Below are 26,507 nucleotides of genomic sequence, written 5' to 3'. Positions count from 1 at the left end.
GGTTTACGTGTAGATTACCTAGCTGAGTACTCAGTAGGTTAACGTGTAGATTGTCTAGCTGGGTAGCTCAGTAGGTTAACGTATAGATTGTCTAGATGGGTAGTTCAGTAGGTTTACGTGTAGATTGCCTAGCTGGGTAGCTCAGTAGGTTAACGTATAGATTGTCTAGATGGGTAGTTCAGTAGGTTTACGTGTAGATTGGGTAGCTCAGTAGGTTTACGTGTAGATTGCTGATCCGTATAGAGTCCAGCAGAAATTTAACTATTTTTTCAGATTACTCTCTACTAAAACTGCATTTTTGACAAAGTTTTTGAAAGTTATTATCATTGTACGTATCCTCCATTTTTCATCCACATCAAATTTCTCTGGTGTTTGACTTTACTCTCGTGCATTTTTACTGAGCCCTAGCAGCAGCATAAATCCTGCCCCCTGGAGTACATTAAATTCATAATTGTATTCTCTCCGCTTAAATTGTAACCATGCACTCAGTTTGCTTGCGAGATGTGCAGAAGTTTGTTTATTGATTTATGTACTTGATATACATGTAATCGATAAAGCCCAGCCTTACTATCAGAAGTCAGGAGAGAATACCATCATTCTTATAATATTGATAGATATATTTCTACTAAATCTCATGCTTCTACGCTCAGCTTCATTTTACAGTGATATTTGAAGAGGGTTTTTTTCCCTCTCCAATAATTATACGATCCAAAGAAACACCAATGCACCAGAACATCTGAACCAGGCGCCATTAAGGTAGAGCGTATTCCCTGTTCATACAAGTATAATTTACTACATACACTCGATACGCTTAGTTGTTCAATGATCGGAAATGGAAGATTGCACATTCTAACTATATTAGCCATAACGCCTTGTCCTTCGAAGGTTTCTAAGTTGCTAGAACCTGTAACCAATCTCTTTGTATATTTATACAATAAAATATGTTCAAATTAAAGCCTTGTCCTAACCCAGCTGGAGTAGTGCGGTTCATGAACAAGTGAAGGAAGTGATCAGTTATCAATCTCATAAAGACTACAGAATATGGTAATGATAGCCATTTCATCATGAATGCGCTACAGTTGTGAACAAAGCGCGTATGAATCTTTATAGATATAGTGCAGCTATTTTAACGGATAGTAATATTCCGACAGAAATGAAAAAAAGAATGTAAATATGAAGAATAAATTTCATTCTGAAAATACATTTTCAAAACATTTATTTCTAAATTATCTGCAGTTGGGAATTTTTAGTTTTATTGTTTCGGTCTACAATAAGTCCTTATCAATGACGTGTATTGAGATGTTGAAAGTGATCAGAGATTCTTCGCAACTCCTCTCGCAGCTTTTACTAAACATTTTTCATAGTTGTTATAAAAAAAAAACATTGAAGATATGCATGTGGCATTTTCAAAATGTCATTATTCTCTACCACAGATACTTCAGTTTACTTTCATTTCATGTGGATCCATGTACTGCAGTCTATATGATAGATAACATATTTTAAAGCAACCCGGCAATTTCTGTTCGTGAATCGATTTTCTCACCACATCCTGCACGCGGAAGAGTAATAAGCGAGGTAACTCTTCATTGATAAAGAAGAATAAAGGAAGTAAGCATTAAGTCCCTTTATTTCATCACCATATTATCTTGCTTGCGTTTACTTTTAAGTTTGTGTCCTGTTTATTATATATATATATATATAATTGTGTGTGTGTATGTTATCAATAATTGTGTGCACCCTTACAGCTTTATGTTTTCGTAGAATCCTTGAAGCAAAGATTTCAAGTGTTATTGACAATGACAATATCTTTATTCTCTATAAAAACTTATATACAATGTAGAGAAATAAATAAAGTGAATGTAAATATAGATATGGATTCTTGAAACAGCAAGTTGTTAAAACAATTGTTCAAGCGCCAGTTTTATATGTCAAGAGGGAATCTAAGAACTAGTGTAGGGATGTTTTAAGTACTTTTACATGTACTTGCCAATTGCAATATTCTTTTTTATTTCCAATTTATATCAAGTTGAAACAGAAATTAAATCAATGGACCTCTTTGAATGCGCTTCTCGATCAAAGGGAGACAACTCTCCTCCTCTCAGTGAGAACAAGGAACGGTAACTCTGGGTAAATCAGAATATCATTTTAGGTTGATCATCATACAGGAGTTTATGTACTGTTTTACGCCCCATTCAAGAATTTCTCACTCATACTGAGATGTCACCAACTGTAGGAAAAGCGTTACAAATATTTACCTGTGTGTGTCCCTCGAGGTCGCGGCAGTGTGTGACCGCGTACTACGTCTAGGGACATCCGTTAAATCAATGTCACACCCAAAAGCACCGTGATTTTATTATTATTTATTATTATCATTATTTATAATTATCATCATTATCACACAGGATTTATAAAGCGCCAAATATAATGTAAAATTATTCTAAAGCGCTGTATAGGATAAATATAAAAATGTACAAGTAAATGACATAAATTTTAAAATGTATGAAAGATATCAATTAATACTATGAATTTTCACCAAAGAAAAAAGAAAAGAAAAAAGATTTGCATGAAAAACAAATACAACATTGTATAAGTCAATATACTAAGATAAATAGATATCTCAGAGTAGTCGGGATATGCTTTTTAAAAACAAAAAGTTTTAAAAACACTTTTAGATAGAGCAAGATTCGTTTCGGATCTCATTGTTTCAGGCAATGTGTTCCAAAGAGCAGCGCCAGACACACCAAACCATCTATGTTCAGCGCCAGACACACCAAACCATCTATGTTCAGCGCCAGACACATAAAACCGTCTATGTTCAGCGCCAGACACATCAAACCGTCTATGTTCAGCGCCAGACACATTAAACCGTCTATGTTCAAGTTGAGGTAACTCTCTCCCACCACTGTATGGTACATGAGGTTCTTTCATAGACACTCGACGTTTTTAAATATCTATAATAATAAAAAAAAATTGTCAGGACTATAAACAAAATATTTTGTTTATAGAACAATTTTTTTTATAGATATTCAAAACGTCGAGTGTCTATAGATTCTGTATACAATATATACAAGGTACACGTTGCAGGAACAGAGCGATTTTAGGTGATTAAAATGACTTCTGGACCACAGACTTGCTCATATTTTTTAAATATAAAACTACACAATTTGATAAGTGCATTGGAGTCAGCAGTTGACAATAATTCAGAATTTGTAAAAGTTTGAATTTAAGACAATATTGTAATACAGATATTCTTTTCGCCATTCTTCTAAAAACTGACACTCGAGGATGATATTCATCACTTATTTGACCCTTGTTACAGATATGGCCAATTCTCTCATGTTTTAGTGCGCCACACCATCTTCCAGTCTCGACTGGGAGTCGGGGATTTGTCGTTCTGAATCTAATACCCGGTGTATATCATTGTTCTAGCTTTTTTAGGCAGTGCACTTTAAAAATATATTTCAAATCCAAATTCACTTTTGAAAATACCGTATATCTGACCCTTAAACGACTCACTGATATCACATTGCCTTCTCTGTACATATACTGATCTCTAAGATGTTGTTCAACAGTAGTTTTAACCAATTCATATCTATAAAGGTTTGTTCATTCCATACGCTGGAATAACCACATAGATCAAAAATATTCTTAATACACGATAGCCAGGAGTTCATAAAAATAATTATCCAAAAAAAAAAAAAAAATACAAACACCCTTACTCTCTGAACTTAAAAGTAATTTTGCCCAGTGAGATATCATTCTTGTATACACTGTTACCTAAAAAGGGAGACGACCCGTTTCTTGATCGACCATATAATTTGGGGTACTGTTTTTAAAATCAAAAATGTATTCTAAAATTTTTAAGTGGATGCGCTCAATAATGTCACGATTTTCAAAATCTCAGAACTATACAAGAGTACAGGCGCGACAACTTCATCGAACAAATCAAGCTGACACTCACTGGTAAATTAAATTGTCTAATTTTCCGTATCATCCCATATATGGCTTTTTGAGTTTGCTCAAATTTTTTTTTTTTTTTTTTTTGGTTTTTTTTTTTTTTTTGCCTTGCAAAATGACATTTAATATAATGGCATGGAGTGGACCGGAAAAATATTATGTAAGAGATACAAGACGAAGATGGTCTATTATGTCAGATACGGGACTGGCACGAACCGCGTAGCGGCGAGTGATCAGTCCCGTATCTGACACAATAGACCATCGAGTCTTGTATCTTACTTGAAACATTGTTCTATCTAAAAACAAATGCATTTAAACGCACACAAAAAAAACCCACGTACAAATAATCATTGGTATTGACAAATATATTTACACCTTTCGTTTCTGATTTGTTTTTAATAATTTTGATATATTAGGAATTCATAAACTTTAATGGCACACAAGGTCAAATCTTGTCTTTAATTCACAAAAAACTGTTAGCTCATCATTTCAATTGTCATAATACGGTACTCCTCAAAACAGGGTTTTGTTCTTCATGGAAAGCGATTCGAACGCTTCTATTGTCTGAAGACTGTACTCAACAAAACAGGTTTTCTTTTTTGGGTGAATGAGGGGACGTAAAGGGTGTTCGGAAAGAATGTTTTAGATAAAACAAAACATTGATTTCCTACGTTCCTTTCTGGGAACCCTCATAATATGATACTGACACGTAAGCTTATAACTGGTATAAAAACAGAAGCCGCATCCCTCTTTTAGCATTTAGTCCGGGTGCCTTGAAGAAATGGACTCAGATGATGACTACCCTCTTACTCAAAATAAATTTCGCGATACTACTACGGATTTAGCAGACGAGAATTCTGATGCTATTTTGAATGATATTCTGGATTTAGAGGAAGAAAGAAGGAAGAAACCAAATTTTAAATTGAACTTTGACCTTAAAAGTGACTGTTTTTCTGATATATCAGATGCAGACAATGACCTGTTAGTTCAGGCCTCACAGGAAATAGAGAAAGTGGACAATTTCGAGCGATTTGCATTGCCTTTACAGGAACACGATGTGCAAGACTTTGTTTTGAACTCCAAACCTGTCAATACCATTAACAAGACACGTTGGGCAGTGAGCGTCTTTAATTCTTGGAAAAACGCGCGGAAATGGCACGGCGAACTTCTGACTATGTCAAATGAACATTTGAATTCGGCATTGAAATTCTTTATTCTTGAAGTACGAAATAAGACAGGAAAAGAGTACTATCCGAATACAGTGTATGAAATAATCATATCACTGCAGCATCATTTGAGAGCAAATAAAAGATTCGTCAGGTCATCTGCGATTCACAACTACAAACGCACCTCCGATGATCAATTACAGAGTGTTAGTGATTTAATTCAGAAACCGTCCACAGTGTCCCCGCCGGAGCGCGTTTTTCCAAGAATTAAAGACGCTCACTGCCCAACGTGTCTTGTTAATGGTATTGACAGGTTTGGAGTTCAAAACAAAGTCTTGTACATCGTGTTCCTGTAAAGGCAATGCAAATCGCTCGAAATTGTCCACTTTCTCTATTTCCTGTGTGGCCTGAACTAACAGGTCATTGTCTGCATCTGATATATCAGAAAAACAGTCACTTTTAAGGTTAAAGTTCAATTTAAAATTTGGTTTCTTCATTCTTTCTTCCTCTAAATCCAGAATATCATTCAAAATAGCATCAGAATTCTCGTCTGCTAAATCCGTAGTAGTATCGCGAAATTTATTTTGAGTAAGAGGGTAGTCATCATCTGAGTCCATTTCTTCAAGGCACCCGGACTAAATGCTAAAAGAGGGATGCGGCTTCTGTTTTTATACCAGTTATAAGCCTACGTGTCAGTATCATATTATGAGGGTTCCCAGAAAGGAACGTAGGAAATCAATGTTTTGTTTTATCTAAAACATTCTTTCCGAACACCCTTTACGTCCCCTCATTCACCCAAAAAAGAAAACCTGTTTTGTTGAGTACAGTCTTCAGACAACAGAAGTGTTCGAATCGCTTTCCATGAAGAACAAAACCCTGTTTTGAGGAGTACCGTATTATGACAATTGAAATGATGAGCTAACAGTTTTTTGTGAATTAAAGACAAGATTGACCTTGTGTGCCATTAAAGTTTATGAATTCCTAATATATCAAAATTATTAAAAACAAATCAGAAACGAAGGTGTAAAAATATTTGTCTATACCAATGATTATTTGTACGTGGGTTTTTTGTGTGCGTTTAAATGCATTTGTTTTTAGATAGAACAATGTTTTAAGTAAGATACAAGACTCGATGGTCTATTGTGTCAGATACGGGACTGATCACTCGCCGCTACGCGGCTCGTGCCAGTCCCGTATCTGACATAATAGACCATCTTCGTCTTGTATCCCTTACATATAAGTCGTGCTTTTTTCTAACAGTTCATGTTTGTCCTTGGTCTGGCCATGGTGGTAGTTATATAGAACTAAATGAAATAATAAATTTAGTAATGACTTATTTATTAAATTATCTATTAAGAGCAAGGCTGTAAATATATATGCATTCCCCGCTATTTCCCCTCAACTAGCGAACACCATTATTTGGGACAGAAGTGTCGGGCATGATCAATTGGGAAATAGGTTAATTAGTACGACACGTTCATGTTGCATATAGGACGGTGATTATTTGTGAAGGTAAATACATGTATATGTGAAAATTGGTTAGGTCAATACACACAGGCAGCCCATGATTTCTATAGAAAATCGGCTTGAAAAGATACCTTTTTTTTTTTTAAGGAAATGTATATTTCATCTAATTTTATGGCGTCATATTCGGATATAGCAATAACTTAGGAGGCTAAATCTCAATAGGTTTATATTGACTGGTAAATCTAATGTGGATGTAATGATGTTCCTCTATTGTCGTTTAAGTTTGTGAGATGTTCCTTTCTGTAAGTGTTCTCCTCATGAGACGGTTTTCTGTGTAAATGTTCTGCTTGTGAGATGTTCCTTTCTGTGAGTGCTCTCCTTGTGAGACGGTCCTCTCTCTAAGTGTTCTGCTCGTGAGACGGTCCACTCTCTAATTAAGTCTTCTGCTCGTGAGAGAGTTCTCTTTGTAAGTGCTCTGCTCGTGAGACGGTCCGCTCTCTAATAAGTGTTCTGCTCGTGAGACGGTCCACTCTCTAGTTAAGTCTTCTGCTCGTGCGACGGTCCTCTCTGTAAGTGTTCTGCTCGTGAGACGGTCCCTCTGTAAGTGTTCTGCTTGTGATGTTATTTTTCTGGGAGTGCTCTCCTCATGAGATGGTTCTCTCTGGTAGTGTTCCGCTCGTGAGACGGCCCTCTCTGTAAGTGTTCTGCTCGTGAGACGGCCCTCTCTGTAAGTGTTCTGCTCGTGAGACGGCCCTCTCTGTAAGTGTTCTGCTCGTGAGACGTTCCCCTCTGTAAGTGTTCCGCTTGTGAGAGATCCTTTTTCTAAGTCTTCTGCTCGTGAGACGGTCCTCTCTGTAAGTATACCGATTATGAGACGATCCCCTCTGTAAGTGTTCTGCTCGTGAGACGGCCCTCTCTGTAAGTGTTCTGCTCGTGAGACGGCCCTCTCTGTAAGTGTTCTGCTCGTGAGACGGCCCTCTCTGTAAGTGTTCTGCTCGTGAGACGTTCCCCTCTGTAAGTGTTCCGCTTGTGAGAGATCCTTTTTCTAAGTCTTCTGCTCGTGAGACGGTCCTCTCTGTAAGTATACCGATTGTGAGACGATCCCCTCTGTAAGTGTTCTGCTCGTGAGACGATTTTCTCTCTAAGTATTCCGCTTGTCAGACAGTCCTCTCTATAAATGTTCTGTCGTGAGATGGTCCACTCTGTAATAGTTCTGCTTGCCAAATTCATTGATGTTTTGTGTTCTTTTTCTGTGTCACAATACTTTATGTTTTTTTTAAAAAAATTCTATTCTTAGATCAACGGTCTCGTTTGAAGTCTGCATTTCGCAAATTATTTGGTCGTTATACTGGTCTTATTTACAAATACAGCCTATCACTGGGCTGATTGTTGTCTGGCGTGTTTCATACCAATTGTTAGACTGTTCTTTACATACTGATTTTGATAACGGATTCCTCCGTTTACTTGATCATGATAGGGGCTGATGGCGGTTGTGATCGGTCAGCAAGAGATGCTTACTCCTCGTAGGCACCTTATCCCACCTCTAGTGTGTTCAACGGACCGTGTTTGCCCTACTCTTAAATTTGTATTCTTTTATATGAGATTGATCACTATTCATTTCAGCCGCAGAACTATTGTTCATTGAGAAAATATTGGAACAGATCAGAGATATATGCGACCCGAAAACAAATTCAATTGATTTCGTTTGTTGACGTAGCCATATTAGGTAGTCAGTCAATTCAAACCCCATTGCTATTTTTATCTATTCATAATATTCGACACAAATTATGTATTCGGTCTTCATTTATTATAAACACGACTAATTAATAGAAATTAAATATATATGATTATTTTCTAAAGTTAAAATAAGCTTTTGAGTATTGAAAATGCTACAAAAGCCTAGTTTTGTCCCTTACACTCCAATTAAAAACAGTGGCGGGAATAGGACCCAAACTATGAAAGCCGTGAGTTTGGTTCAATTTTCAAACCTTTTTGAATACTTATCATTTAACCGAACAGGTATGATTTCATCCAAAACATTTTACTATAGTTATATTTGTGGGGAATTAGTTCATACAGAGTTATGGTTTTAAAAACAGTATGAGTATGGAAATGAACCGGGGTTCCAATTGACTATCTAACATGACTACATAATTTGAAGCTGTGAGTTTTCGGGTCGTATGGGGCATTAATGAATATTTGAAAGTATGCTTGAACACAACTATAGTGGGAAAATATGTTAGATTTTTTTCTACGTTAAAATGATTCAAATTGATGTTACAGGGGATTGAACAGTCTCGTTCAAAGTCAGCATTTTGCTTACTTTTCTGTCTGATGTTCTCATTATTCAGTATGTATTTACTTTTATTTTCGAATCCTTGTTTAGAATATATTTGGTACATGTTTTAATTTCATGTCGAAATAGTTTATTGTTCATTGATTGTACATGTATATTGTTTAACGTTCCTCGCTAGAATTTTTCACTTAAATGAAGACGTCACAATTGCCAGTGAAGGGCTGTAAAATTTAGGCCTATGTTCGGCGCTTACGGTCTTTGAGCAGGGAGGGATCTTTATCGTGCCACACATGCTGTGACGCGGGACCTCGGTTTTTTTCGGTCGCATCCGTAAACCCGCTCTATTTAGTCGCTTCCTACGACAAGCAAGGGGTACTGAGGACCTATTCTAACCCGGATCTCCAGGGGGAGCCTATTGTTGAATTCGACTTCAAATAATGTTTTGCATATGTATCTATACCTGAAGCTGTCCATTCATTTAAAAACAAATACTTCAAAAAATTTCCCGTTCATTAAGAGGTTTAGATATTAACGATCCATTTGATGATATTTATATTTCCGATGTGTTTTGCCTTTGATATCTCTACAACCTTTAATGAACACCATTTCCTCATGAAGGCGCTGTATTTGAAACAATATTCATATGAATCATGATACATGTAAATATAGAACGTATATTTTAACGGCTGGGAACTCAAATAGAATTGAAAGTAGAATGCAGATATAAAAAATAAATTCCAGTTTTGAAAATACATGAGGGTATGAACTGCAACGCTTCACGCCGGCGTACTTTTCTTGAAGTATTCCGGTGTTAGTGTCGTAGTTCCTAACCTGACGTATCTTCAAAAATGAAGATTGATTTCTTAATTCTGATATCGTATACCACAAAGAAATATTGAAAACAAGTTTATATTTATTATGTATCCCAATATATCGACTCACCGGTACCATAAATTAAGATGAAATTTTTCTAAATTACATGTACTAGTAGTTGGGCTCACGCTTTTGTATTGTTTTTGATGTGTTTAAGATTTACTATTGTTGATTCTCCGCCTCTTAGATCGTTTGGATGAAATCATTTAAATTATCATGTGTTTCTCTTCATTTTGGACCCCTCTCTAGTTTTCGCCTGTGTCTATTCACCCTCTGTTGCCTTTGGATCGTTTTGATGATTTTCCTTTTCGTGATTTTCCTCTCTTCTTTTTGGAACTTCTTCGTTTCTTTCCTCTTTTCTTGGAACTTCTTTTTTTCCCTCTCTTCTTCTTGGATCTTTTTCCTTTTTTCCCTTTCCTTTTTTTAGACCGTTTTTTATTCTTTCTTTTCCTTGACTTCCTTCTAGATTTGGAGCTTTTCTTTTTCTTGAGACTCTTTTTAAATTTGTTCCTCGGGCTTATCTTTTTTTGAAATTTCCCTTTTGGGTTTCGTGAAGTGATGCTATTAATTTTCCCTGAAATTGCTCTTTTTAATCCTCCATAAGGCACCAAACGCTTAAACCTCAAACCTGTAAAGACATTCTTTTAATCAAAATACAATGTACAGTTTAATTCTCGATATGCCGTATAATTTTCGTTACTTTTGCCGAAGGTAGAAACGTAGAACTCCGTTTTATACCATCATCAATTAATGACGAATAACACATCCTCATTTTTCAAACGGAAGCACACCATTGATTCAAAAATATTCTTTGTAGTTCATTAAGTGTCAGTTTAGCTTGGCGCATTATGCTGACAATACCTTAAGTCGCGCGTTAAATTGAGTACCTCAGAAATTCTATTTTTCCCCTTCAGGTGTTATTAAAAAAATGTGATTTATTGCTATATATATATATATAGTCAATTTAACGCACTGTGTTGTACCAGAATTCTGTACACAAGGAAATATTCACCCAGTTTTATTTTCGGTCCTTTCGCCTCGATGAAAGTGGGCGAATTTAAGTCTAAGTAAATTCAAATTTGATATGCTCAAATTGTTTAACACAACTCTGCCTGGGTGAATTTAAAACGGGACGAAACTGTCTGCAAGTGCAAGAAAAGCGAAAATAACACGGGGCGAAAATAATTATGTAAATAGTACACATATATTGCATATCTCGTACTCTTGTTATCACATTCGTTGTATATAAGATAGATGATAATCGTTATAGGTAAATGTATTACTAGAAGCAATCCAAGACAGACCAGTTTCACATTAATTACATTATTCATTGTTTAAAAATGTTTAGAATCTTTACCAGTGAAATCTCTGACGCTAACTTCGCCATTTTCTGCATCAACCTGTTAAATGAAATTAATTTTCATTAACTATACATCCACTGGCTTTGGATAGTGTACATACATATATATCGTTTTGTTCGTGAAATAGATCATGGATCCACAAATTAAATCCTGCATATGAAATAAGTTCAACGCAAATTAATCACAAACTCAAACATCTTATTTCATTATCATAGAAACTAATATGCCGAGTTTTCTCTTATTTTCAACCTATATATTCACATATTTAGTTTAAATCTATTTTAAAAGATAAGCACTATATACAACGTAATCAAAGAAATAATGTTTGTCTTTACCTGATGAGAAAATTCAGTCAGAAAGAAGCCGCATAGCACAACGAGAAATGAAGCTGTCGCCAGCATTTCCTGGGAGGAGGTTTTGGTGTAAACGAACCAGCCGCAGGGTTTTGAATTTATAGAAAGAGGATCCTGTTTAATTATTCATGCAGCTGTCATCTTTCGGATTTAGTTCATTTTCTAAATGTGTAATGTCTAATTTGAAAGCTTCTTGACTGCTCGTATAGTTTGGGTGGTGTTTTTTTTAAACTGAACATTATTTAAAATTTTAAGTTTGAAATGACATATACGTTAATTGTTACACACAGCACGCAGGTAAAATCCGGTTTGTTCTAGATTGTTCAAGCGTAAATACATATGTAATGTACATAATGTATATAGGGAATAATCCCATGCCATTTCTCTCAGCTGCATCCTGACACTGGGCATATGTTGACTGATAGTTTACAATTAATCTGAAAAATGGGCGTTGATTATAGCGAGGATTTTTGTCATTTCATAATTGTTGCTTTTTATTATCATTTCATTTTATCTACTTAATGCTTTATTTCTTTTTATGCTTCTTTATTCATTTAATAACTCATTTATTTTATTTTCATAAACTGCACAGTGTTGAAAAATTATTGTGCACTTGGTAGTATTTTAAACGCATTTAAGTTGTTTTTGTTGCATCTTCATTAGGAAATTTATGGTATCAAGTTACATAAATCTTTTAACTTGTTTTCAATGCATAATTTTGTCAAAAGCTTGCCATTCTTTTTGGTTCCCTCTCAATATTTCTCAACTGCTGTTGCACGGTACCAATGTGTAATTCAAAAGGGCACCACTATTGAAAATCTGTTGCAGTAGAACTGAAAATGTGAATTTGGAACCATATCCAGTGTTAGTTACATTGTGCGTGAGAAGCTCGACATCATGTGGGCTCGTAGAGAATCTATTTAAACCATACGATATTTAAAAGTGACGTACAATATGAGCCCGGAAACTGCGCCCAAAAGTGGAAACAGCTAAGGTTCTACGGGGTTTGTACACGCAATCTTCTATGGGGTTACAACGAGAAGATACGCTAAAATCTCCCGACGTGCAAGACATTTAAGCTTCCGAAACCACAGGGTGGCCACGACAGCAACAGTGAGATTTGGTCAAGATTTCCCCAGTAACCGAGTCTATACGAACGTTTTACTGATCCCTAGCAGGAGGGGTGATATACACGGGAACTTTGTTGTGGATGAAAAGTGGAGGATGTGTACAACAATATTTTGAAATCGAAAACTTTCAAAATTACTTTATTTAGTTTTTAATATCCAGTTGTAGAGGAAAGTAATCTGGGGGGAAAAAAATTAAAACCCCTGCTGGACTTGAACCCGTGGCAGCAGTTGACACGCTAACTACTGTAAGCTACTTAGTTATACATTTAAATTGAATAGGAATAGACGAATATTTCTGGTATTTATACCTTCACCCATGTTTTAAAAGGAAGACAGCCACTATGACGCTGTAGAGTACCCGCGACTGCAGACCTACAATGTAGTTGTTAACGATGTAACGTATCATAATTTGTTTTATCCAAAAATAAATAACAATGCACTGTTTATTTTTAAAAAACAACGCCAATCACAGATGTATAAAGGAATAACATTACCAAATAGTGCTTAGACAGCGACCAATGTAAACATTATTTACTCGCAATCCTTGATTTCATACTCGCTTTCCTCGCTACATTTGGGTATTTACATCGCTATTTGTATGCGCTGGTGGCTAAACATAACTTTAGACTCTGGAAATTGTTAACATCGAAATAAATGTTGTCCATGATGAATAGATTAGACCCTAAAAGCTGATTTTTGGTAAAAGAATATTTAACACTATTTTCACTATCAGTCTATTGAAGAAGACCGCGTATGACGTCACTGTACCACGTGACTACCTAACTATTTAATAGAAATGTACATAATTATGTATACTTTGGAAAAATGCGATGTGTCCTTCAAGACTGTAACATACATGCATATCTTCGAGTTTTGTGTACTACGTTTTATGCAGTGACGCGACAGCAGAACGGTTGTGTGTTACGTGGTTGTGATCACATGAATCTTGTTTTGAAATTATGTTGTGGAAATTAGGTCAAGGCTGTCGTAATAAATTTGTTTGCTGTTCTTACGACAGTCACATGAGTTCCATAGGACTGACGCTAGAAAGAAATATTAATCGTCTTGCGACTGTCGTATGAAACTCGGTTCATCTTCCAAAACAGTGTCGTACAGTCAGGCTACAACAGGTTCAGGTGTGCAGAAGTTGGTATCGACATTAAAGCTGACATGAATTTTTAATTACGTTCGCATTTCTCCGTTTATCCGCCATATGTCTTTCAGACAGACTGGTTTTTTTCCTACCCGATTTCCTGGCTAGACTCGACCAGTGCATATTATTTCTTAATGTAGTTTAAAGGGAACAAGAAACAAAATTGAAAGGATGAAGTGAAGTAACTATATGTTAAATGCCTCTGATATATATATAAAATATTTTTTCTTGTTTCAAGTTAAAATTTACATGATTCAACTCATTAACATTTGCACCTCTGTGATTTAAATGTTACATGGCGCATAAATTCACCACAAACGATATATACATGTATCTCTGTTTAAGTTTGGGGTGTCCTCATTAGCTGAAAATGTCATAGACATTTGGCCCCGTTCATACCTTTACAACAAACAACAAACAAAATTATTTATTTTCAAATAAATACAACATGTGTATTGTAGAGAAGTAATTCGTAATATATGATACAATATTGTACATAGCATGCAGTCACCGATCTGGAAACATGGGCACAAGTGGGTACAGTTAGATAATTTAGGCTATACATGTGCTGTACATTATTAAAAACCTTTTTAATTTCGTATGGCGATAAATGCACCCCATATCGACGATATTTGAAAACAAAGGATTAGCGAAAAATTACTAGAAAATCTCCATGATGGAAACCTATTTCAACTCAGTGGCCTATATTGTATCTGGTCGCTCATACAAAAGACAATAACCAGCTAATTGCGGCAGCTGAGTGATAGAGCGTGCGTATTGTAACCGGGGGATCGTGAGTTCGGGCCCCGCTCGTGAGATCCACTAGTGTAGCGATCTAAGTGAGCGGATCTCAGGATCTGGTTTTAATCAGATTGAAGTGAGAATCAAGGGTCTTTCGGATATGACCTTGAAAACGGAGGTCACAGCAAGCGTTAGGACGTTAAAGATCCCTCACTGCTACATGGCCGAGCGCTAAGCATAGGTTTAAATTTGTGGTACTTCACCTATACAACTGGTGACGTCGCAATATAAGTGAAAGATTCTCCACGGGACGTAAAAGAAACAAACCACAACAGCAACAAAAGACGATACCACGTGATTCGGATGCATAAACACGCCTTCAACGTCATGCACCATAAGCAGAGTGTGATTTTACACAGTACATGTAATTATTTTTGGTTCACTATTCTACCTGTAATATAATCAACGTAAAAGAAAGAATTGCATGTATACTATTTTCACAGCATCGCATGTGCTTTTTAAAAATGAAAATAAATACTCGGTGATTTTCATAGATAATTATACGAGCCCAGAAATTTATAATATTTTGCTTCATGCAAATTCGATCTAGAAATAAGAACATATACCTGCCCAAAGTGTCTGACCCATGCCCGAGACAAGGAGAGGGGGGTGTCCTCAATAAATATATCCGAAGATGAAAAAAATTGAAATCTACAACAAGGGTCTAAGACAGCTACGTCACGAAACATACTCCCGATCGTTTTTATTCAAGTTACTCTGTACCCAGTTACTTTTTGTAGAAACTACACTCTCGCTCATTGGATAGAACCAGTCACGTGACTTCGGCTTTAAAGTAACTAGCATTAAAGGACACATCTCATGTTTTCAAAATATACAAAATGATATGCATTTTGTCTTCCATATGCTTATAGAATTGATTGTTATAGTTCGTTCGCCGACATATTGCGATAATTAGCCACAATACGGACTTAAATCTAAGCCCCGATTTAAAAAAAGCCTAGTTAATTAGATAGGTAATCACGTGGTACAGTGACGTCATATGCGACGTTCGTCTATCAACTTATTGTAAAAGTAGTGTTAGATATTTCTAAAAACTCGTGTTTTAGGGGTCTAATTTATTTACCATGGATAACATTTATTTCGATGTTGACAAACTTCTCAAGTCTTATATCTTTTAGCCACCAGTGCATACAAATAGCGATCCAAATGTAGCGAGGAAAGCGAGTATGAAATCTGCATTAGCGAGTATAATGTTTACATGGGATCGCTGTCTAAACACTATTTGGTAATGCTATTCCTTTAAAAATCTGTAATTAGCGTTGTTGAGTTTTTTCTAAAATAAACAGTGCAATTATTATCAAATTTAATTTAGGATAAGTAAGATAGGCCTAAATTATGATACGATGTATCATTGACAACTAGGCTTAGGCCTACTGTCAGTCTGTCACGAATACATTTCGAAAAAAAAATTAATTTAAATTATCAAAATTATAGTGAAAATTACAATACTTTTAAATTATTCTATTCAAGCAGTTTTTTTTTATCATTATTTTTTAATCTACATGTTATTGGGAAGTGGGAGCAAGGCGTACTATTGTTGGTACGCGTTCCTCACAAAATGAATTAAAATATTGTAATTTAATTCAAAGTTAGAAAACTTAATATTTCATTATTTATAATTGAATGTTCAATTATTTTTTATCTTTTACTTTTTTTAAACTACTATAGTTGGTAGAAACCGCGAGCACAAGTTCTGCCTATATGTTGTTACAAGGTGAAGGTCAGTTGGTGTGAGTGTGTATTGAATTTAAGGTGCATATGCCGTATGCCTACATGTAACAGTGCTTAGCTTCGATAGAACCATTTTTTCGCAGTTTATCTACGTCTTCGTCCAAGTGCTTTTTTGAAAAAGTACAGGGACAAATACTACTGGGGTTTTTTTTATGGCAAAGTTGTTGTGCCGACAAAAAATATTCACGTCTTTTCCCTCATACCTTCCTTCGAAAATTGAAAAATAAACAGTCTAAATCCTCTCTACTGACAGCAAGTACACCATTAAACAGCACGAAACACCCTAATGCAGTGTTATTTACAAGCCGTTAATATGATAATTGGTTGTTGTTTTTTGTCAATTAAATCTAATCTGTTTATGAAATGGCTAACAACTGTTTTCAAATCTTCTCGCTCGATGTCGCATATGACGTCACAGATAATGGCGCGTAAAATATCGAAGAAAATATGCATATCGCAAGATTTGAATTTCATCGCTTTCAACCTCGGAAACTACGCAAACTGTTACATTCAAAACACATGTAAAGTAGTTTTAGTCATGAAATAAATTAATTTTGCTGAAAAAATTAAAAAAGTTTAGAAACGTGCGATGTGTCCTAGCGGGCCAAATAGGTTTTCATGGTATGTGTAGCGTATCACTCGAATTTCCTCAAATAAATATTCTAAATGTAGTCTACATCCTACAATTAACTAAATTTTAGTGATATATCCAATCGTAATAAGTTGAAAAATAGCAAAATGTTCGGCTACACTGACTATTTAATTGGTGTATGTAAATTCCTACTCACCTGTATATTACATAATAACTAACGGAGAATGGGAAGCTTTAGTGTCAACAGCAGGACACACTTTACATAAATGTTTACACAAATTGACGGTGTCACCTCTAATGTGAGTGTTTAATTTGACAAGGACTAAATGACACCATTAAAATACTCCTCTGTTTCTAACATTTCATTATAAATCATAAATTATTGTTTTGAACATAACTAACTATACAAAATGATTATATGCAAGTTCTATTCAAAGTGAATCCTTTCCTTGAGTGAAAGATTCTCGAGAGGGGCGTTAAAATCAATCACAATCAATCCTTGGATACATGCGATGATTACAATGATATCTCAAACAATGATAGATAATGTCACACGTCAGGCGCACAGGTGCTTGAGGACAGGACCCCCCCCCCCCCGGGCCTTTTCGACTTTTTTTTTCTCTACATACTCTACATGTATATATAAAAACAACAAGGTTGTTTTTATATATAGAGTGGGTTACGAATTTTTATAAAACATTTATTTTAGGTAATTTTTCGGATCGATGGTATAGGTTAGATTACAAAAATGTTATAAAAAGATGATTTATGAAAGAAAAAAAAAGTCGAAAAGGCCCGGGGGTCTATATCGGGGGGGGGGGGGGGGGGGTCCTGTCCTCAAGCACCTGTGGTCAGGCGTTATACATAATATACCTCAAGAAATCCGTACATTCTGAACATCGCGTAGAGGGGATCGTCAGTAAGCTACATTACAACATTGTTGTGAATTCAAAGCCCTTCTACTTGTAAAGATATATTCAAAATGTTATTTTAATTTATTGAAGACCAAAGACAAATAGAGATGGGGAGGGGCTTATAAAACGTGTAAAGTGGGGACAATTTTAACCATTTGACAAAAGTGCACTATAAGGGCAAAAACTCTTTCCTCACAGTAACGTGACCTATAAATTGGTAACAATGAAAGATGTAGGGTACAAAATATAGGTACTGACTAAAACCCGGTCTCGGTCTTCGTCTATTCTCTTTAGAGAAGTCGAGAGGCATAGCCTTGAAGGCTATGCCTCTCGACTTCTCTAAAGAGAATAGGTCTTCGTCCCGTGACTAAAACTAGATCTCGGTCGTCCCTTGACTAGAACCCGGTCTCGGTCTAGTGACTAAAACCCGGTCGTCGATCTCGTTACTAAAACCCGGTCTTCGGTCCCAGATATTTTATTCGATAAAACATCTCTAATATATCAGAATATTTGAGTCCCATTTCTCGTCAATTTAGATATGACATCTCATGCCTGCATTCTTATACTGATTGATCATACTATTTTCTTCCTCATAGCGCACGTCTCCCCTTTACTTCTGAGACCGAAGACCGGGTTTTAGTCAGTACCCAAAATATGAGATTAGTGGGGACGAAGGGCGCGGGGACATGTCCTTATGATATTCTCTCTGAAAACCACTTTTTTCCAATCCGAAAGAGAGTACTAGTATTAGGAACTTTTATAGGTATAGCTATAGATGTACATAGATGTACTTTTTTGTCTTTACAATAACCTACATGTATGTGTGTATTCTCTTCTAGACATTTTGAGGACGTTTTACTAAACAGGTTCGGTCGGAGAGAGAGAGAGAGAGAGAGATTTCTATTACAGTATATAACTCACAGTCTCATACTTGACTAAATGGACGTGCGGTCTGAGGTGCTAGGCACTCAATGCTAGAAGATTTGGTTCCGCAGGTCGTGGATTCAACTCCCAGTTGGGGTACCCATAAGTAGTGATTAAAATATAACCATATCCTTGATCTAAAAACAAACATCCCCCCCAAAAAAAATCAAAGGAATACAATGTAGAATCATAATAGTAAGCGAAAGCCAAACCACTGTATGAACAATTTAGCTATAAGTATCTGGGTGGGTTTTTTGTTTTTGTTTTTTTGTTTTTTGTTTCTTAAATTCTTTTTTTTTTTTATAATTGATTTCTTCATTTATTCATTTATCTATTGTGATTAAACACAATCTGGGAACTGTTTGTATGAATATCCGGTATATCATTATCGCCATTTTTCTGTGTTCTACTGCATTTACATGTACATGTAGGTAAACATTCCTTCACTTTTGCTGGTACTAAACTTAGCCGCAGAGGTCAAACTTAAAACGGACACAATTAATGTCCGACAGCACCATGGTTACTCATCAACGTCTGTGGTCTGTCAGCATTACGTGACTGAAAGTCCATCCAAGTACCTGCGAAAAGTAAGTACAAATCTGTTTCCAGTAGAATCTGTTTTCTTTTTAAAATAGATAGATCTAGAACTTTTTGGATACACTTTTCCAATTCTGCATCCAAACTCATGTTTTTCTTTAAATCGAGGATAGGAGTTTTGATTCCATAAATTTTACCTGTATATTTAAATCCAAATATAGAATGAATTTATATTTTAAAACATTCTGCTTAGTTTTGAAGATGCGAGTTGAAATATTCCCGATATTCTTCATAAACCAGATTGCCGCAGTGCACCTGTTTCTTAATGAGAAGGTAATTTTAAACATGAATAATTAAAACAGCTTGACAACATGCCCACTTATTTTACACTCTATTAATATTGCATTCATATACTTGGATAAGTTTCCCTTAGAAAGTGAGAATGTTTGCTAAAAACATAATGCTCTTATTTTCATTATTTGAGATGGACTTTATACCTGAATATGAAAAGTGGAACTTCCTACTTCAATATATTAAAAGTATTTCATTTAAATTTCAAATGTAGATTTCGGAAGAATTGAAAAATGTTGATCCTTTCAATATTCGCCAAGAATTTACAATGCTCAGAGGGAGACTTGCAAAAGTCCTGAATATTGAGGTGTGTATACTATATTCCTGTAGGTCTATTTAGCATCAGGCCGCCACGGTGATTTGTTTATTAGTTGTTTACATGTATGTTTGTGGTCAGGTCAAATCACGCAAACCAATCGCGAGCTCTTCTCCATGATAAAAAATTAGGACAAATATGTAAAGGGTGTTAAGAAAGTTCTCTTGGAATATTTCTCTAGCCAAAAATCACATTGGTTGTTTGAGGATCGGAGAGTCGATACGCTTTGATTGCTGATAAAAATTTAGACACATATATATATATATATTTAAGAAATGACTTTAATTCTGGGGCAGCCGCAAGTTATACGAGTATAACCTGGTTTGGGTCAGTTTACGCTTTATAATCTGCGAAGCGGATTATAAAAAAGCGTAAACTGACCCAAACCAGGTTATACTCGTATAACTTGCTCCAGAATTAAAGTCATTCCTTATAATTTAATGCAAGAGACAAAGATGCTAACCTTCGTTTATCAAAATGTACATAAACTCGGAAAAATACTAGTCAACCAAGCCGCGCAATGATTTACTTAGCAACAGCGACACGAAGCGTCTAGCTGCGAAGCCAAAGGTCGCCGTCTTTTTAATCTTAGTTCTACGGAGCCTAGCCATTTATCAAAATATTGTATCGAAAGTTCAGTTTATCATTATATATATATATATATATATATATATATATATATATATATATATTGTATCTATATTTAGTATCTCTGTCATAGATTGGTTTTATATATATATATATATATTGTATCTATATGTAGTGTCTCTGTCATATATTGGTTATATATATATATATATATTGTATCTATATATATAGTATCTCTATCATAGATTGGTTATATATATATATATATATATATATATATATATATATATATATATATATATTGTATCTATAAATAGTATCTCTGTCATAGATTGGTTTTATATATATATATATATATATATATATATATATATATATATATATATATATATATTGTATCTATATATAGTATCTCTGTCATAGATTGGTTATATATATATTGTATTTATATATAGTATCTCTGTCATAGATTGGTTATATATATATTGTATTTATATATAGTATCCCTGTCATAGATTGGTTATATATATTGTATCTATATATATAGTATCTCTGTCACAGATTGGTTATATACATATTGTATCTATATATAGTATCTCTGTCATAGATTGGTTATATACATATTGTATCTATATATAGTATCTCTGTCATAGGTTGGTTATATATATATATTGTATTTATATATAGTATCTCTGTCATAGATTGGTTATATATATATATATTATCTCTGTCATAGATTGGTTATATATATATTGTATTTATATATAGTATCCCTGTCATAGATTGGTTATATATATTGTATCTATATATATAGTATCTCTGTCACAGATTGGTTATATACATATTGTATCTATATATAGTATCTCTGTCATAGATTGGTTATATCTATATATATTGTATCTATATATAGTATCTCTGTCATAGATTGGTTATTGAAAGACACACCCATTGTTGTGATCGTAATTTTTCCTAAAACATGTGACGAAGTCTTTAAAAACGTCTGTAATTTTTTGCCAATTAAGAAGTGTTTAAACCTTGAAAAATAAATCTTAAAACTTTTATGGACTAGGTGCTTTGTGACGCAAGTATTTTCAAAACACATCACTCATATGGACATAGATGTGATGAAAATAATAATGGTATGTTATAAGTTAATTTAATTTACAACTTCAATATGACAACACTCTTGTTAAAAAGTTTCAGGGTTGCGTAATTCTTGTGTGTAACAAGATTATTAATAATCATCCAAATGCAATGGTAGCCCTGTCCCATTTTTGTATTTAGGATCCTCTGCATTAGAACGTACAGTGTAATATCAATACGCAATTTCCGAGATATCAGCTCTTCTGTGATGGAGGTACGTTCAGTATTCTGCTGAACGCTTGGGTGGGTACAAGATACATGTAGCTAAGCAAACAAGGATAACCGTGAAAAAGGCGTAAATTTTGTTTATATCAGTCGTTGGTATACATTAAACTGATCATATTAAGAATATTTGTGTTTGAATTAGGCCATTAAATTAAATATGAATTTTTTGTTTATTTCCTCTTCTACGCGAGTGATACTTTCACCAAGAAAGAATTAAGGTGATTATCGGTTTTTGTTTGAGCTATTTCATTATCAAATAATGTGTGTCCCAGCAGTTTGGGTGGTTGCATGTCTGATAATCATCCTTTAGGCAGCGATAAGCATTTGTAACCACCGCGTGTGGACGAAAGTATAAGAAATAAATTTCAGCTTTGAAAATACATGAGAATATGAACTGCGACGCTTCACGTCTGCATACTCACGCCGTTGCACTTCATACCATCATGTATTTCCAAAAAAAAATAACTTTATTTTTTTTACTTGACGTCTGTCAGAGGCCATGTTAAAATAGACGTATACTATATTCATCAAGATTCATCCGCGGATTCAATTTACCTATATTATGGCGATGCTCTACATTAGAGTGTGGGGAAACCATTCAAAATCAAAGATCTTTTCCTTATTTCTAGAATCCCAAGACGAGTTGTATGTTTACTGACGTTCTCAATCAAAAGGTATATATAATATTATCTTCTTATTGCATAATCAAAACGGGATGAGAGTTTATAAATTAACCGACAATGGAACATACTATGTTCTACATTAAATATTATACAGTTTACAGAGTCTCGTGTATAGATCTAAAATACACAATATATTGAATCGTACAAGTATATTAATCAAATTTATGGAATCTACAACAAAGGACAATAGACGTTTCACAGATGGTTAGAAATCTTTTATTTCATGTTTCAGTTGTTGCTGAGAAACCCATGTTTTGAAATTGTACCAGAATTAAATGGAATGTTGGGAAATAAGTGCATAGGAATATCTCGTACATCCAAGTGTATTCAAGGTAATGTGTGAGTGTATGTGTGTGCATTGTTTAACATTTTACACTCGTATAGAGACGTCACCGGGCTGCAAAATGTAGGCCTATGCTCAGCGCTTAAAGTCTTTAGGCAGGGAGGGATCTTTCTTTGCGGTTTTATTCTAAGGACCGCCCCATTTAGTCGCCTCTTACGACAAGCAAAGGGCACTGAGGACCTATTCTAACCCGGATTCTTACGGCATCCGAGAGGGGTATTAAATGTACTTATCGTCTACAACGTATATGTACATATTCGAAGTTTTTCCTTAGATACTGTTAGAGGAAAGTAATTCCGAATTATTGCCGGGGCGGATCTAGGAATTTTTAAAGAGGGATTCTACCATCAATTTCGGTTTTCAAAACGCATTTTTTTCTCACTTTGTTAGCAAAATTTTCCGACGGAAGGGAGTTGGGTGGGTTCCAACCTCCGGAACACCCCCCTCCCTCTGGATCCGCCACTGTATTGTATAGTACATGTAGATCTACACTCAACGTTTTCATTAACAGGGATACAAAGAGCCCCCAGACATAAACGAGACGTAGAGAAGATGCTCAGTTCTGTTCGCAATTTCATGCACTTCATCGGTAGATCCAATTCAGTCCAGCGGACGCACGCTAAACCCGCGAAAATCAACATCAAGAACTCACTGGATTACGCCGCCACGGATTTCACGTCAAACATACGTCCACATCTCAGCCGACTGCTGGGCAAGTTCCGGGTCATGCAGACCGGAAGTAATCACATCGGAAACGACGCTAAAGCAGCCATCTCTTACATTCAACACAGCATCGGGAAAACTGTGTCGGACATTGATGGGACAATTGTGAAACGTGCAAGACGATTCAAATGAGTGGAAAATTTATAAAGTTTGCACGCATTTTGTTTTCTATGACATCATAAGCATATTTAAAAACTTACATCAGTATTATAGTTTGACGAAGCGGAAAGGAAAGTCTGGCATCTTGACACATTCCGTTATATGATTTTGTATGATAATTTATTTGTAAAAAAAAAAAAAAAAAGTAGAGACGACAAATTAAGCTCTGTGTTCATAGGTTTATTAAGTCAGAATTAATGACGAAGTCATCTATTCAAAATATGACAGTCTTTCCCCAATGCAAGCGCTCTTTGACTGAAGGATGCGACAAAATTACCACGATGCATTGCAGAACAATAGTTACATTGTTTTAAATTACTGAAATGCACTGCAGGGCCAATTGAAAATCGTGATATTGCAACAAGATTTAACATTGTTAAAGTTTTAATTCAATTGAAAGACAAATTAAGAGAAAATTGAAATATCGTTATGAAACTGTAGACATATACATGTATACCACAAAATACTATTAGATTCGCATTAAGGATACATAAAATGTTTTGCAGTGCGCCAGAAACGCAAATCACCCTCTCTATTATATTCCATAAAACTGAAGATTACAGGTACTGGGATCCAATTTCATTTCAAATGTGGGTAAATTTGAAAAATGAATGCGCGTTATGAAATTCGTTTGCACACACCGTTGCAGTTATGACACTACATCTTTCAAAATACAAGAATTCATTGCTTATATTTACATTTTTAAATCCTTCCAAGTGCAAGTTTTTATCTACATTTTAAAATTCCCGTCAAATCTATGGGTAAATAGCGATCGACAGGAAAGCCGTGGCACAGCACATGTCGTTAAAATACAAGAGGCCCATGGGCCACATCGCTCACCTGGGCAACCTTGGCCCTGCCATTGTTCAGCTATCGTGATTTTAAAGATTTTTTTAAATCAATCTTTATTCCAATGAAAAATGTTGACCCCATATTGTGGCCCCAACCCAGCCCAAAGGATCACAGCATAAATGTAAATGAATTCATATAACACATGAATTGCGCTAACTTGGATCTACTCAATGTCAAGAAGCTTTCATGTAAATTTTAACTTTTCTGGTCCAGCGATTCTTGAGAAGAGGATTTCAAAAGATTTTCCCGATATAATCGTATGTGAAACTTTGATCCCCTCTTGTGGCCTCCATCTTATCACTGGGGATCATGGTGTGAATAAACTTGAATATGCACTGAATCTTCTCCAGAAGATGTACCGTTGTTCTAAGTTTGATGTCTGTCAAACAAAGGGTTCTGAAGATATTGAGCTGACAGTATATTCTAATGTCCAGTTTGACCCTTGACCTCAAAATCAATAGGGGTCATCTGAAGATGTACCAGTGTACTAAGTTTGATGTCTGCCAAGCAAAGGGTTCTCGAGATATTGAGCGGACAGTATATTCCTATGTCCAGTTTGACCCTTGACCTCAAAATCAATATGGGCCATCTTCTGAAGATGTACCATTGTACCAAGTTTGATGTCTGTCAAGCAAAGGGTTCTCAAGATATTGAGCGGACAGTATATCCCTATGTCCAGTTTGACCTTTGACCATATGACCTAAAAATCAATAGGGATCATCTACTCCTTTGGATGTACCGTACAGTGTACCAAGTTTGATGTCTGTCAAGCAAAGGTTCTCAAGATATTGAGCGGACAGTAGATTTCAATGTTCAGTTTGACCCTTGAGCATGTGACCTCAAAATCAATAGGGGTCATCTTCTTCTGAAGATGTACCAGTGTACTAAGTTTGATGTCTGTCAAGCAAAGGGTTCTCAAATTATTGAGCGGACAGTACATTCCAATGTCCAGTTTGACCCTTGATCATGTAACCTCAAAATCAATAGGGGTCATCTACTCCTTAGGATGTATCAGTGTACCAAGTTTGATGTCTGTCAAGCAAAGAGTTCTCAAGATATTGAGCGGACAGTATATTCACATATCCAGAGTAGATTGACCCTTTGGATCCTAGTAGGGGTCCTTTTCTACTCATAACCAACCCACATATGAAAAATCAATATATGCACCCAGAGGTGGATGATCCGAGTTGCATGGGATACATTGTAAAGTAAGGAATGATGTGGCATATTTATAATTGTGAAGAACTAACTGTTGGATATAATGTAATAAATTCTTGTAAATACATTTTTAAGTTTGGAGTTTAAACTTTTCGAGTTACTGTCCAGAAACCATATTTGTCTGAAGTTTTCAATCTATTTTCGGTCACTGTGACCTTGACCTTTGCTCTCCAAAATCAATAGGGGCTTTGCTTTGCTGGTATCCAACAATATATCCAAGTTTCATTTGATTCAAATTAAAAAATTTCGAGTTTTCCCCCTTAAACCAATTTTTTTTTTTTAAATTTTAAATCTAATTTCGGTCACTATGACCTTGACCTTTGACCTATTTTCTCCAAAATCAACAGGGGTCTTCCTTACCTGGTACATAACAATATCTTTGAGTATCATTTGGTTCGGATTTAAACTTTCTGAGTTATCATCCGGAAACCAAATTTTTCTGAATTTTTCATTCTATTTTCGGTCACCGTGACCTTGACCTTTGTTCTCCAAAATCAATAGGGATCTTCCTTACCTGGTACCCAACAATATATCAAAGTTTCATTTGATTAGATTGTAAACTTTTCGAGTTAGCATCCGGAAACCAAATTTTTCTGAAATTTTCATTCTATTTTCGGTCACTGTGACCTT

The 26,507-nt window shown here is 35.3% G+C and overlaps 2 protein-coding genes across 5 annotated transcripts; one reads left to right on the top strand and one right to left on the bottom strand.

Moving 5' to 3' along the window:
• Window positions 1–9,787: 9,787 nt before the first annotated feature.
• On the bottom strand, window positions 9,788–11,669 carry LOC130054783 (sperm protamine P1-like). Its single transcript, XM_056165572.1, has 3 exons — window positions 11,456–11,669; window positions 11,117–11,159; window positions 9,788–10,387 (listed from the first exon to the last, which is right to left on the bottom strand). The coding sequence occupies exons 1-3, from the start codon at window positions 11,519–11,521 to the stop codon at window positions 10,026–10,028; spliced, it is 471 nt and encodes a 156-aa protein (XP_056021547.1). The 5' UTR covers window positions 11,522–11,669; the 3' UTR covers window positions 9,788–10,025.
• A 1,043-nt stretch (window positions 11,670–12,712) lies between these two features.
• On the top strand, window positions 12,713–23,970 carry LOC130046402 (uncharacterized). 4 transcript variants are annotated; one of them, XM_056165571.1, is made up of 8 exons: window positions 12,713–12,848; window positions 19,171–19,326; window positions 19,530–19,609; window positions 19,842–19,934; window positions 21,816–21,888; window positions 22,529–22,573; window positions 22,815–22,914; window positions 23,437–23,970. In XM_056165571.1, the coding sequence occupies exons 5-8, from the start codon at window positions 21,883–21,885 to the stop codon at window positions 23,778–23,780; spliced, it is 495 nt and encodes a 164-aa protein (XP_056021546.1). In that variant the 5' UTR covers window positions 12,713–12,848; window positions 19,171–19,326; window positions 19,530–19,609; window positions 19,842–19,934; window positions 21,816–21,882; the 3' UTR covers window positions 23,781–23,970. The 4 variants fall into 4 exon arrangements, with proteins under 4 accessions (XP_056021546.1, XP_056021544.1, XP_056021545.1 ...); XM_056165569.1 differs by lacking the exon at window positions 21,816–21,888; XM_056165570.1 differs by lacking the exons at window positions 12,713–12,848; window positions 21,816–21,888 and adding an exon at window positions 14,384–14,921.
• Window positions 23,971–26,507: the final 2,537 nt, after the last annotated feature.

Source organism: Ostrea edulis, chromosome 5 (genome assembly GCF_947568905.1).
Source record: "Ostrea edulis chromosome 5, xbOstEdul1.1, whole genome shotgun sequence".
NCBI lineage: Eukaryota > Metazoa > Mollusca > Bivalvia > Ostreida > Ostreidae > Ostrea > Ostrea edulis.
This window is presented reverse-complemented; position numbering and strand designations above follow the sequence as displayed.